This window comes from Tenrec ecaudatus, chromosome 1 (genome assembly GCF_050624435.1).
Source record: "Tenrec ecaudatus isolate mTenEca1 chromosome 1, mTenEca1.hap1, whole genome shotgun sequence".
Classification (NCBI taxonomy): domain Eukaryota; kingdom Metazoa; phylum Chordata; class Mammalia; order Afrosoricida; family Tenrecidae; genus Tenrec; species Tenrec ecaudatus.
Genome location: NC_134530.1, coordinates 305,425,380 through 305,441,231, shown reverse-complemented (window position 1 = coordinate 305,441,231; position 15,852 = coordinate 305,425,380). Strand labels below are relative to the sequence as shown.

General features: G+C 39.6%; 1 protein-coding gene and 1 non-coding gene across 3 annotated transcripts; one reads left to right on the top strand and one right to left on the bottom strand.

Annotated features, from left to right (window-relative positions):
- Nucleotides 1–4,067: 4,067 nt before the first annotated feature.
- Nucleotides 4,068–4,141, bottom strand: LOC142438431 (small nucleolar RNA SNORD104). Its single transcript, XR_012782805.1, has one exon. It is a non-coding gene; the product is annotated as a small nucleolar RNA SNORD104 (small nucleolar RNA).
- Nucleotides 4,142–13,993: 9,852 nt separating this feature from the next.
- Nucleotides 13,994–15,607, top strand: LOC142437504 (putative olfactory receptor 2W6). 2 transcript variants are annotated; one of them, XM_075540630.1, is made up of 2 exons: nt 14,003–14,911; nt 15,590–15,607. In XM_075540630.1, the coding sequence occupies exons 1-2, from the start codon at nt 14,003–14,005 to the stop codon at nt 15,605–15,607; spliced, it is 927 nt and encodes a 308-aa protein (XP_075396745.1). The 2 variants fall into 2 exon arrangements, with proteins under 2 accessions (XP_075396746.1, XP_075396745.1); XM_075540631.1 differs by lacking the exon at nt 15,590–15,607 and having other exon boundaries at nt 13,994–14,941.
- Nucleotides 15,608–15,852: the final 245 nt, after the last annotated feature.

Here is a 15,852-nt window from a genome sequence, read left to right as displayed (position 1 = left end):
AAAAAACACACACATTGATGCCGAATGCAGGAGGATCACAGGCCGGTGGGTAGAAATTCTCTGAATCCAGTGGCGGTGTAAGCAACTCAGTGCTGGCAGGGGTCTCCACGCAGCTTCTGCAGCACCCAGGGCTGCATCAGGGAAGGTCAGTGTGGCTTCTCCTCAGGGATGTCTCACAGGAAGTGAGCCTTGACAGCTGAAGGAGGGAAATGACTAAGACAGCTGCACTTGGTCCCACCATCAGAGACAAGAAACCTGAGAACTACGAAGGCGAGGCTCACCAAGCCATTTATCTCTCTGCCCTTCACTTAATCCCACATGTGTTTATTGACCAGTTTGGCACAATAAACTTTAACTGTCTCACCCAGACTGGTTCCTCCAGATAATATGTCCAAACTACGTGAGACGCACCATCCTCATTTCTAAGGAGCATTCTGCCTGTGCTTCTTTCAACACAAATGTGGTTGTTCTTATGTCAGTCCATGGTCTAGTCAATATTCTTCATCAACACCGTCATTTGAATGCACCAGTTACTCTTTGGTCTTCCTTATCGACTGTCCAGCTTTCACATGCACACGAGGTGATTGAAAATGCCACGGGCTGATCAGGCTCACCTCAGTCCTCAAAGTGACACCACTGCTTTTTAACATTCAAGGTGTTTTCTGCAGCAGACTTGTCTGATACCTTGTGAACGTTCTTGACTGCTCCTTCTATGAGCATTGATAGTGGATCTAAGTAAAATGAAATGGCTGACCACTTCAATATTATCTGTGTTTGTCATGTGCCAGTTCTTTTTGCTACAGCAACTCTGCGTAGTCCTTCATTCTTCCTTTTGCTGCTTCTGAATTGTTCAATACTTTGTCCATAGAATCCATCAACCTTTCAGCTTGAGGTTTGAATATTCAGACAAGAGACCTCCTGTAAAAGTGAGTTGCCCCTTGGCATTTATTAGAGGAGTTAGAGAGAATCGTAATACTAGGCCATGCAGAGCAGAGGACAAGCCATAGGGCTGAGAGGCTGCGAGGCTGAGGGAAGCCTGCTTATGGGAATGACTGAAAAGAGGTCGTCATAATCAAAGAACTGTATCCTAAGTCATTCCTGATCCTGAATTGTATTCAGTTACTTCCCTAATAAGCCCGCTTATTGCAAATATTGTTGGTAAGTTCTGTGTGTCCATTCAATGAATTATTAAAACCAACAGAGAAGAATTTATAGAAAGTTGAAGGGTGGAGGTATGTTTGACCTACACCTCATATGAAACAGCCTTAGCTAGTGTTGATCTTGATTCTCCTTCTCTTTGGGAAAATTATGCTTTTGTTTGCTTATAATTGCTCTCTCTCTCTCTCTCTCTCTCTCTCTCTCTCTCTCTCTCTCTCTCTCTCTGTCTTAACCAAAAAACAAATTCACTGCCACCAAGTAGATACCAAATCATTGTGATCCTACAAGACAGGATAGGAGTGTTCTTGTGAGGTTCCGTTTCTCTTGTTCTATGGGTTAGCTGTAAACCCACTGTGAACCCCAGTGGGCTAGAAAACCCACTGAAGTGTTTCTTGCTTGACTCTTAGTTCTGTTACTGTCTGTTCTTTGCTGTACTTGTCACTGTTTCTTGCTGCCGTCAGTGTCACAGATCTCTGTCTCTTGGGCCTAGGAGGTTCTCAGCACAGAATCCCCTGGTCTGAAGGATACATTCTGCTCTTTATACTTCTTTTGTTGTGGTAGTAAGGTCCTCCCTTCTGCCTCTGAATTGGCTCCTTTTAACACTAATTAATAATTAAATCTGCTCAATTCCCTTGGTAAGGTTTCATACATTTTATTTGTGTGGTCCCAACCCTACAAAGGCGCCATGTAACTTAATTTGCATTATTTGCAAGCTATATAATCTCTTTTGTGGTTCACAAACATCTGATTTACATAGTCCCATGGGGGCAGAATATGAGTTTTCAGGAAATTAATGTTTAAAGCCCTAATGTTTAAAGCTCAAGATACTTAATGTTTTAAGACTTGGTGATTGGAATTACTACGTGGTGAAAATCAAGAAACAGGTTTGCTGATCACAGTGATGGTAAAATGTAATACAGTATTTCATACTTTTGTAGACTCTAGATTTTCTGAAGTGTTGAAGCTGAATGTCTCATACACACATATTCCCAACATCATGAAATAGTCTTTGGGACTTAAACCAAATCTACTCCCCAAAGTCATCTTTGAACCAAAGAAGAAAACACTTCTGGTCCTGCACCATTCTCACAAGTATTGCTCTGTTTGAGCCCAACTTTAGTTTACCAAGCATGATGTGCTTTCCCAGGGACTGGCTTCTCCCGATAATATGTCTGAAGTACATGAAAGTGGCCCTCACCAATCTCACTTCAAAGGGGCATTCTTTTTTGTTTCAAATACAATTTTAATCATTTTATTGGGGGCTCATACAATGCTTATCACAATCCACACATCCATCCATTGTGTCAAGCACATTTGTACATTTGTTGCCCTCATCATTCTCAAAACACTTGCCTTCTGCTTGAATCTTTGGTATCAGCTCCTCATTTTTCCCCTCAAGGAGGCATTCCTGCCGCACTTCTTGCACAGTAGGTGTGTTCGTTCTTCTGGTACTCCATGGCACTGTCGCTATTCTTCACCAACACCATCATTCAAATACATGAATTCTTCTCCGGTTTTCCTTATTTATTGCTCAGCTTTCATGCGCCCAGGGTCCGTTCACCTTCATTAGTAAAGAGGGCCTGCTTTAAGCATCGTGCTCCTTTAAAGACTTCTCTAAAGATCAAACTGACCACATCAACTAGAAAGTCAGATGAGAAGCTTAGAGGACAGTGAGTTTATGGTAATGGAGATGCAACAATACGGAAAAGGGTGGTGAAGGTCATTGTAAATATAAAAGAATATAGTCAATATCCTTGAGTTGTGCATGTTGTTGTTAGGTGCCATGGGGTCGGTTCTGACTCACAGCGACGCCATGTAAGACGGAAGGAAGCCCTACTCAGTGCCGCTCCCTTCTGAAGCCATTGTGGCAGCCAGTGTGTCAATCCCTCTTGTGAGGGTTTTTCTCTTTCTCACTGCCTCTCTAGTTTAACAAGCATGATGTCTTTCTCCAGGAACTGGACTCCCCTGACAATAAGTCCATAGTAGATGAGACAGTCTAGTCATCCTTGCCTCTTAGAAATCTTTTAGCAGTACTTCTTCAAAGATCGACTTGTTGTACTTTTGACAGTTCATGGTACTTTCCATATTCTTTGCCAGGACCATAGTTCAAATGCATCAATTTTCCTTTGCTCTTCCTGATTCAATGTCTAACTTTCACATGCATATGAAGCGATTGAAAATACCATGGCTTGCATCAGGCACACCTTAGTCCTCAAAGTAACATCCTTGCTTTTCAACACTTAAAAGAGGTCTTGTGCAGCAGATTTACCCAATACAATGTGTTGTTTGATCTCCTGGACTGCTGCTTCCATGAAAATGGATGGTGGATCCAAGCAAGATGAAATTCTCAACAACTTCAATCTTTTCTCCATTTTTCATGATGTTACTTATTGGCCCAGTTGTGAGGATAGTCTTCTATACATTGAATTGTAATCCATACTGAAGGATGGATCCTTGATCTTCATTGGAAAGTGCTTCAAGTCCTGCTTACTTTCAGCAAGCAAGATTATGCCATCTGCATATCTAAAAAGAAAGAAAGAAAGAAAGAAATCCAAATTCATTGCTATCACACCAATGTCAGCTCATAGTAGCCGTATAGGACAGTGGACAACAGCCCCTCTGGGTTTCCGCAGCTGAAACTCTTTATGGGAGTAGAAAATCCCCTTTGGAGTCTTTCTTCCTTGGAGAGAACTGCTGACCTGTGGGTCCCAGACCAACAGCTAATCATTCTGTCACCAGAGTGCCTTCATCTGCATATCCCAGTTTGGTAATAAGCCTTCCTCTAATCCTGATAACACATTCTTCTCATATAGCCCAGTTTCTCTGGTTATCTGGTCAGCATACAGATTGAATAAGTATGGTGAGAGGATACGACACTGACATATACCTTCCCTGATTTTTTTTTCCTGGCTCAGACTCCAGTTCACATCACCCGCATCAGCAGTCTAACACACGTGCTTTCACTGGGATGTGTCATCACTGCAGGCCTCCGGCTTGCCACCCACTCCCAGCCGACCAGGCAAAGGAAAACACCATACCTCACCTTGCAGGCGCTGAAAGCTCTTGCAACCGCTGAAAGCTAACTTTAATCAGGCAGTATTCTCTGGTTTTATTCGCATAACTGCCTTTTTTTGATCCATGTACGGGTTCCACAAACGGTTGTTAGGTGCCATTAAGTCAGCGCTGACTCATAGCAACGCCATGCGCAACAGAATGAAGCAATGCCCAGTCCCGCAGCAGCCTCACAATTGTTATTATGTTATTATGTATTGTCGTCGCAACTGTTTCAATCTATCTCATTGAGGGTCTTCCTCTTTTCACAGACCCTCTATTTTAATAAGCATGATGTCCAGTGCCAGGGACTGGTCTCTGGAAAAATGCTCTAACGTTGTGACATGAGTCTTGCCAAGCTTGCTTCTACAGAGCGTTCTGGTTGTACTTTTTCCAAGACAGATTTGTTTGTTCTTCTGGCGGTCTATGGTATTTTCAATATTCTTCAATAACACTATCATTCAAATACACTAATTTGCTTTTAGTGTCATTTATTCATTGTCCAGATTTCGCACACACTTCAGGTGATTAAAGCATAGAAATTGTTTCATCGGTGTATATTTTCCTGTGTATATTTTCACTATAAAATAAACATACAAAGAAGTATGCCTAGAAATTAAGGTACAAAGAATTGATGAATATTTAACACAATGTCTTAGGAATACGGGTGATAAAGGTATTATAATTCACCTCTTCTTTACTTCTATAGAAGCTACAGTGATAGTAAATTCAGTTAAACTTCAATAATAGGAGATTCATTTAAATGTGATTGCAGTTAATGAAAAAATTGTCTGTGTGCAGCCTGTTCCTTTTTCGGAAGGAATTTATAGCTTATTACTCAATGTGGTCACATTTTGCAACCACCGACAGCCTATGATTTATGTAATTTGATATAACCATACTCGTGTGTTTTGCACATGTCACTATAATATTTTGCCATCTTGAACTATCCTTTGATATATTCTATTCAACTTTTACTTAGAAGCAAGGATGGCAAGACTTCATCCCTCATGCTCTAGATATACAATCAGTAGTGACCTGTGTCTGAAGAAGGATCGGGTAGTTACATCCTTAGGGGATATTCTAGGACACCTGTCCTTATGTCGTATTACATAATTTTCCATCTCTTGAAGTTCTGTTTTCATTCTACACAGTTAATTTTTGAATCCATGTCTTTCTTCTCACATTTTCACCATAAGAAGCAAGACAAAACTACACAGCCCCTTTGCATCCTTGCTTAGATATTTTTTCAGTCAAATATCCATGTTCATAAGTTACAAGTTCTACCTTCCAACAAACATTTGAGCATGTTTCTAATAAGTTTTTTGCCACTAGATAAAAAGCATTGCCCTTCCTCCATTTTCCAATAAATGTTGACTATTTTCTCGTAAGTTTCACCAGAGGCGCATTTAACACCCAAATTTCTAGGAACTTTCTGATGCAGGCGTCATGTATGTTCTCAAATAAGATAGACTTTCTTTATGATTCTCCTCAAATCTTTTGGAGCCTTTGCCAAAATTGCTTCAGATTCTTACTATTGGACACCTTAAAACTCTCCCAGCTGCTAGTTCTTACCCAGTCTCAAGAGCATTGCCACACTGTGGACTCTGGTGAGAGCAACACCCCACTGTTCCAGTACCCCATTGTGTCTTAACCTTCTAGTGTCCTTATAATAGAAATACCACAAGTAGATGGCTTTCACAAACAGAAGCTTATTTTCTCACGGTTTAGAGGCTAGACGTTTGAATTCAAACTTCTAGTAGAATACTATTTCCACAGGCCTTGGAGGAAGCTTCGTTTCTCTTCAGCTTCTGCTTTCAGGCTCCCCAGAGCTCTTCTGGTGACCAGACATGTATTTTACCCCTTTTTTGTTTGCTTATTTAATCTCTTTTATATCACAAAATAAATGACTCAGGAAACACCTGTGTGGTAGTTACATAATCTGGTATCAATTTGGGACATCAGAAGATTAAGAGTGGGGTCTAGTCTGTCAATTGGGCTATAGCCAATGAGACCTCTGTATGGACGTGGCCTTCTCCTGAAGATTCTGGGAATTCCTGTATTTCCTCCTTGGAGGCAGGAGGCACCTTCTTTCTCTCTGCTGACTCCCTGATAGACGCTCCACTGACAAGACACATGGCACTACGCTGATAGACCCCATGCCCTGGGAACTGGAGGAGCCATGCAGAAACCAACCACTGCCAGCACTGAGATGCTTCTACTGTCACTGTAACCACAAGACTTTGCACCCACTGGCCTGTGATCTTCCTGCATTTGGCATCATTGCATGTGTTTTTTGAGTCCAAAGAGGACATTATAGATTGGTATTGGGCATATGGACTAATATCGGACTTATGGACTTGATCTAGGCTCGGCTAGGGTGTTTTCTTAATGTATAATAACTTTTGTTATAATACTCTCTTATATACATATGAGTGTCTATGAATTTGTTTCTCTAGTCTACTCGGACTAACAAAACCTGCCAGTAATTGTATTGATTAACATAATAAAACAACCCACCAGGCTCAGCCAAATGTGATCATAACACTGACTAGAGGTTACCATTTAATGCACATATTTTGGGGATGCACAATTCTATCCAAAATAATCACTATGAGGCAGGACTGACTTAAGGGTGCCCTAGCAATTGCTGCACATCACACAAAAATAGCTTTCTAGAACTATAATGGTTCCATCAATTACCAATTTTAGATATGACTCTGAATGAATGTATTTATAATAGCTAAGGGGTGATAATGGGCCAGATGTGAGTGAAAGGGCTAGCGATGATGTGGAAAAAACAACAATTTGAAGATTGCTTCTACATTTTCTCATTTGGCTAACAATTTCATATCTTTCATTGAGCGAATTGTCCCAAGAGAATCTCATACACTTCATCTCTCCATGGGACTTATTATTTTAGACAGGAAATTATTGAGAGCAACAGATTCTCTTGGTATTTCCCACTAGTTCCAATGAAAAATATATTTGGCTCAAAGATGGTAGTCCAAACTAATAACTGACTTCTAAGTGTAAGAATCAACTCTCACAGGAATGGGCTCATCGGACAGTGCCAAGAAGTTAGCTGAAGTACAGGACAAGTACTAATTAGTTTGCCAGCTCAATTGTGTATTGAAATTTCTATTTCAACAGAAAGAAAATAATCATTGTATATCATCTTTATAAATTAATGAAGAAGATAATATATTTTCACTTTAGCTAATATATTTTTGCTCTACCTGTGCAATTAGTGGTATTTAGATTATGTAAGTGACTTAACAATGCTCATATTTAAATTTTAGCATTTAATATAGGAATGACTGAATGTTGTAATGGTTAAGCAGTGGGCTGCGATCTGAATTGTTGGCAGTTCAAAACCACTAGCATACCCACAGGAGAAAGACTGGGCTTTCCACTCCCTTTAATAGGGTCTCAGAAATCCACAGGGAATCACTCTGAAACAGCATTGACTCAGTGGCAGAGAGAGAGAGAGTGAGACCTAACAAAAAAGCCTAGAAATGGTCACCGATGTCAGTAGAACACACACACACACACACACACACACACACACAAACTATCACCACCATTGAGTTGATTCGGACTCATAGCAACCTAATGTACTGGGTAGAACTGCCCTGTGAATTTCTGAGATTGTAACTCTTTACAGGAGTAGAAAGACCCATCTTTCTCCTGTGGAGCAATACGTGGTTTCGTACTCCTGATCTAGTTAGCAGACTAACCTGTAACTACTACACCACCATGGATTCTTAGTAGACCACAGGGTTTTATTAATAATTATAGTGAATATGAATTTTGAGTACATTTGTAAAATAAACAAAGCACATTTTCATGTAGTATCTCATGTGAATAAATTAAAATCTGTGACGGTAAAGGTGAAATGTGAAATTCTTCTCCCTTGGAAGGCTTTCGCAGATCACAGATAGAGAAAATATACACTTTTGTGATGAATGCAATTGTTACTATATATTTTTATTTTATCACTGGAACAGATAATTAAAATTTATCTAAAACAATTATTGTCTCTCTTTAAACCAAAGGCATACTAACTTATTCTAGTGATTGAGTGGAAGTTATTTGTCAATCAGAGAGTCATTTTCTTGGGATAATTTGAATGATTTTATACCAAAAAGACAAAAATTGTTTCAATAATTTTGACTTCTTTGGGTACTGGCGTTAAATGTTCAGAATGGCATTTTTCATAAAGGAATATCTGCCCTCATTCACTTAATGCATCTATCCTAAATAGGAATATTGTAGCTAATCATTGTTGTTATGGACCTTATAGTTGCATAGAAAATTAATATTAAGTAAACAATATGGTAAAAGGCCATGAAGGCACTCCTTTGTACTGTATACACTAAGAAAATGTTAGAGACATATATCCCAATAGGAAACAGAGGTACACATATTTCTGGCATATTTATCCTTGATGCTGGCTTCTATTTTTAATTCTGAACATAAGGTAGCCACTTCCATGCCTTAATGTTTATAGCATTAATCTTCACAACTCTACCAATAAGTTACAATAGGAGAAAATATTGAGGTTGTCAAGGATTTAATTTTACATGGATCCACAATCAGTATCTAGAGAGGCAGCATCCAAGAGATCAAATGACATGTTGCATTGGGCAAATCTGCTGCAAAGATATCTTTTAAATTCTTAGAAGGCAAAGATGTCACTCTGATAATTAAGGTGTGCCTGACTCTAACCACTGTATTTTCAATTACCTCCTTACAGGTGAGAGCTGGATGATAAATAAGAAAGTCCAAAGAAGAATTGCTGTATTTGAATGATGGTGTTGATGAGGAATATTGAGCATACCAAGAGCTGCCCAAACTAATTTGTCTTGGAACAAGTACAGCCAGAATGCTCCTTAGAAGCGAGAATGGTGAGACTTCACCTCACATTCTTTGGACATGTTGTCAGAAGGGCACAGTTCCTGTAGAAGGACACATGCTTAGTAATGCAGAGAGTCAGTGAAACAGAGGAAGAGTCTTATCGAGACGCATTCATGTTCACGTGGTGTCTGTAGCAACGACATAGGAATGATTGTGAGAACAGTCGAGAGCTTTGCAGTGTTTTGTTCCATTGTACACAGGGGTTGCTATGAGCTAGTCCTGACCTGACAGCACCTAACAGCAGCAGCAGCACCGTGTCTGACTAACTGCTCCTTTTCTGATGAAAATAGAGCCCGTGAGGGAGATTGCGTGCTCTCCCCCAGCCCCTCTGGTGAGAGTCTACACTGTATGTGTGTATGTATTGGGAAAAGTAATAGTTGTCCTATTTCCTCTGGGACCATACACTCTCCAAGCCCTTATTAGAGATAATTACATCTTTTTAAAATACCATTTTATTCCATAGGGTGAGTCAGAAAGCTAAGTACCACATCACGTATTTATTCTGAAAACCTTAAGCAGTTCTTCCTTTCCAAATAGGAATCCTTTGTTTAAAGTGCTCGCCGTGCTGAGTGTATGTCACTGAGACTCAACTTCCTTCAGGCGGCTCCTTATCTGGGGTGGAAGGTGGGGTGTGTGGATGTCTGGGATCCTCACTTTGCATAACTAGTGTTGTATGCTCAACTCCATCTCTTCTTCCATCTACAGTAAGCTCTTCTGAGTCAGGTTGCTCCTGTAGCCTTTGACTCAGAGATGTCTCCAATGTCCTTTCCTGTCTCCACTCCAGGCACTCTATTTGGACTTCCCAGTGAAGTCCCAAGAAGAGAGGGATCATGGGAGTGGCAGTTCTGAGGCTCCTGCTGAATTTGGTGAGTTAAAGGTCCTATGTAGCTAGAAAGGTGATTTTGGCCTCCAAACTCTCCAATCACCTATTTTATTTAGAACCGAGGCATTGGCTGAAGGTGAGTGATCAACTTGACCAGATGTCTCAGCCTGTCCTAATGGTTTATTTATATAGAATCAATAGAATTATAAAGATTGTGATTAAATACAATTCAATCAGAGAAGAAGTTGGAGAGAGCATTTATAGTTTATTAAAGGAGTTCTAACCAAAAGAATGAATTTAGGAATGACTGAAATCTATAGATTTAAAAATTTTTAGTATAAAAACACTAAGAATAATCCTGCATCACATGAACGTATACTGAATAATAAGCTGTCAAAAACTGTGTGTTGCGTATTGTCACTGAGACATTGAACTCCAGATGGAGGATCATGAGAAAAACATAGAACAATTTCTTGAGTGTTCTGTGGCTTTGCAGTTACCGCATGTCCCACTTAGCACAGCTCAAGAGGCTCGTGTAGCTATGAAGTGCCCACGGCTGATGTAACGCTGGGACTTGATAATTCATTCTAGCCATTCCAAGTAGTAAATCCCCCTTGTAGTTATTTGTAAATCTTACAAGGTAATAGTGGATATTAGGGCATCATTTAATCCATTTTTTAAAATCTTGTCAAATTTAAATTACCTTGTGATTTAGAAGTCACAAAAATGTACAATTTGTCTTCATTTCTGTACTATAATGATAAACTTAATACCACCATTAAATTAGAAGGGATGCACTGACAGCTTATTTAAAATAATATTCTTCACAAACAAAGGAGCTGTTACTTGATTTGAAAATGCAAACATGCAGACCTCACAAAGGGAAGACCTGATAAAGATTAGTGCTTGAATGTTGACGTGATGATCTGAGGAGAAAGGCATTAAATGGATGGATGGTTTCCACCAGGAAAACCGGGAAGCAGAATAAGGCATTCACAAGGTCAATCCTGGCTGAGCTATCTTGTGTTTTGTGGGCTCATCACTTTATTGGGGAAATAAGAAAGCTAATAATATACCTTGATTTTGTACTCTACTCTTCGGCTTATAAACATTCACGTACATTCATGAATACAGTCGCAGAGAAAATGAGACGGTTGTAGAGAGATAATCACTTCACTGTCAATCACACCTGCTCTGATTCTCCCCCCACTACCTCTCACCCAGCTCCTCTAAGGAGGTCCAGGTGATTCCAGGCATAAACGAAATCTGACTCAACATATTTAGAATTAATAAATCTTAGCTAGCAAATTTTAACTGTATTTCTCCTTTTCTGAACAAAAATGTGAACAAAAATTATCAATACCTTTGCTTATAATATCATGACAGCTACCTATCTTAATGTATAAAAATACTTTTTTATATTAAATACTGTGCAACACATGAAACAATATGCAGTATAGTTTCAATTTTACGTCACATCTAGTATCTTAGCATTCAGATTTAATCTATTTACTGAGCTGTCTAACTCTACAATTAGGGTTGTGATTCATGGATTGCCCTCTGGAAGAGAACTACAGGGGTTCCTCTTACAACGGCACACACTAGCTGTAAAATCTGGGACCGTTATTGTATCACTTTATTGCCTTCTTGGGTTTAATCTGGAATGTAGGCTAACCAGACTGCAGACCTGCAGGAGCTACTTTGATAATGAAGTGAGGTAAGTTATGTCAAGCTATTAACATTAGCACCTAGATCATAACATGGCCACAAATTTTAGTTAAATGCATATTCAAATGACTTATCATTTGTACTTTTTAACTGGTTTTTTTGTATTTTGAGATTTTTAAAAGGCCTGAGTCTACAAAGGTTCATAGAAAAAGTGCACATATGCCCCCAAAACTATTCCTTTATGTTTTTCATTCCTTTCAGCTATTTTTAAAAAATCATTTTACTGGGGGCTTGTACTACTCTTACCACAACCCATATATCCATCCATTGTGTGTCAAGCACATTTGTACATCTGTTGCCCTCATCATTCTCAAAACATTTGCTTTCTACTTGAGCTCTTGGTATCAGCTCCTCATTTTTCCCATCCCTCCCTGCTCGCCCCTCCCTCATGAACCTTTGATAATTTATAAATTATTATTATTTTGCCACATTTTACACTGTCCAACATCTCCTTTCTCCACTTTTCTGTTGTCCATCCCCAGGGAGAAGGTTATATGTACACCCTTGTCATCGGTTCCCCCTTTTCACCTCACACAGGCTGGTGTGCTTCTTCCATGTGGGCTTTGTTGCTTCTCAGCTAGATGGCTGCTTGTTTACCTCTTCTAGCTATTTTTATAGAAATAAAATAATTTTTACCTCTTCTAGCTATTTTTATAGAAATAAAATAATTTAAGTATAGAGAAGATCCCAATCTTTGATCCTATTTTCATCCAAATGTAATTGGTCATTGGTCAGGCATCTACCCTTCCAGTTTGTTGTAACTTGCATATGCATATATATGCCCTCCTAATATTATATAATATTAGTGTTGTCTTTATTTCCATCCTAACCGGGGTGGAGGGAAAATCCCTACTAGCACTAATTTGATGATTAGTGGTGACCATTAGTTATTAAACTCACCTAGAAGTTCACTGGGTATATTCCATCGATCACGGTCATTCATCACTATTGTAGAACGTTGTTGCAGGGATGAATTTAGGGATGAACTTGACAACCCTTTAAATTCCGATAAGGGTCAAAGCACATATTATATATGAAATCCTGAAACTGATATTGAAAACACATGGCACACAGGATTTAATTAGGGCAAAATCTTCTTAAAGCAGTGGATCTGAATCGTGTTTTGTGCGCTAACACATCAGATATGTAATATATTCCCTTTTAATAAGAGTGAATTACAACCACATTGCTTTGTATCAGTTACTTGAGAAAATGTGTAAAAAAACATTAGCAAACATAGGCACTTCGCTTAGATAATTTACATTAGATAGTATTCTCACCCTGAGATAAAAGTCATTACCAAATAACTTACAAGCCTCATGGAACACACAAAATCTTGTTGTATGAGATCACAAGAGACAGATATGATAAAAAACAAGTGTGGGCCTCATGGAAGTGGAGAACTTTGCAAGAATGAAATGGGAATAAGAGGAGAAGGCTCTTTAATTGATGCTGAGTATTAGTTGTTCCAGAGGATTTGAGTCCTGGGAATGTCTTTACTTCTATCTCTTTCATCTTTACAAATCAAATTTCCCAACTTCAAAAAAGTTACCCCATCCCAGGGTTAAACAGACCTCAGTGAGGAGAATCATAATTTTATCTATCAGACATTTGGGATAAGACTGGGTAAAGGGGATATTAAGCTGACATTATAAGCTATTCGGTATTATCTGACACATGTGGGGTATTTTAGGGTCATGCAGTTAAAAAGGAAGGGTGGAAACAGAAGACTAGATAAAAATAATAATGAATTCATCTTCCTAAGATATTGGTTGATCGCGTGTCACCAGTTGAGTTTGGTATGATATTAGGTTTCCTAATATTGATGAGAAAGTCATTTAGAATGAGGTTTCACCTAACAGCAAGGCTTGCTTTTCAAACTAAAGAGAAAAGCCATTCTTCTTATCCCCAGGCTATGTATCTGGGAGAATTTGACGTGTCCCTATAAAAAGTTATCATTTTAACTTTTAAAGTGTTACTTCACCTGTAAAAATCATCAGCTGCACTTGTATGAGTCCCCAATAAAATGATTTAAAAAATCATCAGCCTGTCTTAGCATTTTTTTATATCTTGCCAAATTAAAAAGAGTTATACACAAATGTGGTAAATAATCACTTCTAGGTATATCCCAAATCCCCAAATAGTGAACTCCTTATACCAAATAATCAGTACCTATTTGAGGTTCTGGATCAAGCATTCAGCATTTTTAAGGAAGGATTAATTTTGCCATTTTAACTGTCAATCTGTTGTCCTGATGGAGTGGATCTATGCAATTGATAGATACTCATCTTTCTCCAAACAGGTAATTTGTAGCCACAAGTAATGGAAAAAGACAATAGAAGTTCTTTTGAAGGCTTCGTGCTGGTGGGCTTCTCTGACCGTCCTCACCTAGAACTGATCCTCTTTGTGGTTGTCCTCATTTTTTATCTGCTGACTCTCCTGGGCAACGTGACCATCATCTTGCTTTCAGCATTGGATTCTCGGCTGCACACACCAATGTATTTCTTCTTGGCCAATCTCTCATTCCTAGACATGTGTTTCACCACGGGCTCCATTCCTCAGATGCTCTACAATCTTTGGGGTCCCGATAAGACCATTAGCTATCTGGGTTGTGCCATTCAGCTCTACTTTGTCCTGGCCTTGGGAGGGGTGGAATGTGTCCTGCTGGCTGTCATGGCATATGACCGCTATGCTGCAGTCTGCAAACCCCTGCACTACAGTGTCATCATGCACCCACGTCTCTGTGGGCAGCTGGCTTCAGTGGCGTGGTTGAGTGGCTTTGGCAACTCTCTCATCATGGCACCCCAGACATTGATGCTACCCCGTTGTGGGCACAGGCGGGTAGAGCACTTTCTCTGTGAGATGCCAGCACTCATTGGCATGGCTTGTGTGGATACCATGAGCCTTGAGGCACTGGCTTTTGCCTTGGCGATCTTTATCATCCTAGCACCACTCATTCTCATCCTTATCTCTTATGGTTACATCGCACGGGCGGTGCTTCAGATCAAGTCAGCAGCCGGGCGAAAGAAAGCCTTCAACACTTGTAGCTCTCACCTGATTGTTGTCTCTCTCTTCTATGGAACGATCATATACATGTACCTGCAGCCAGCAAACACCTATTCCCAGGATCAGGGCAAATTTCTTACTCTCTTCTATACAATTGTCACACCCAGTGTTAACCCCCTCATTTATACCTTGAGAAACAAAGATGTTAAGGAGGCCATGAAGAAGGTGCTGGGGAAGGGAAGTGCAGAAGTATAGTAGGAACTGATCAATTTGGAGGGTTATCTTTGATCATATATATATGTATACATATACATCTATCAAACAAAGGAACCTTTTGGCATCACAGGCAAAGAGGTGAACAGAGAAATGAACTAGCTTAGAGGCAGAACAAATGAAATATCCTTGAGTTGATATTCATTGTGCTCCTCTCAAATCGCCCTGTAAGTCACACTTCATCACTGAGCAGGTTTTAATGTAGGAGGTGGCATGTGTGTGTCTGTAAGCGATTTACAGTGCCGTAGTTAGTGCTTGGCTACCAATAGAAGCATTGGCAGGTAAAGCCCGCCAGCTGCTCTGCAAGAGAAAGATGTGGGAATCTGCCCCCATAAACATTTACAGCCCTAGAAACACTATGACACGGTTCTACTTTGTTCTATAGCGTTTCTGTAAGTCACACTTGATTCGAGAGCACTGGGCTTGGGTTGGACTTGGATATACTTGTGAGAGGAGTCTCTAGCCAGAACAAATTATTTATGTGCTCAGCTGCTAACTAAGACGATGGAAGATGGAGTTCACCTGGAGGGACAGCAAAGGAAATGTCTGGTGATCAACTTCTGAAAAACTCAACTATTGATAATACGAGGGACCACGATTCTATTCTGCCACACAGGGGATGGCCATGAGTTGGTGTCAACTCAATGACAACATCTTTATATTTGGCAAGAGACCAATTATAAATGTAGAAATTTGACACACTTGTATCCATACCAACTTCTATCACAATCGTTTGTACTTAGAATGGATTTGGAAGTAGTACAGAATAAATGTTTATTTTTCCCTCAGAAAGTTCAGTTGTTTTGATAGTGCCAAATTCCTGAATAAAAGCCAAAAATAAAAGTTCAATTATCTAGCTCTTAATATTATCAACACTATTATTGACATGGGGG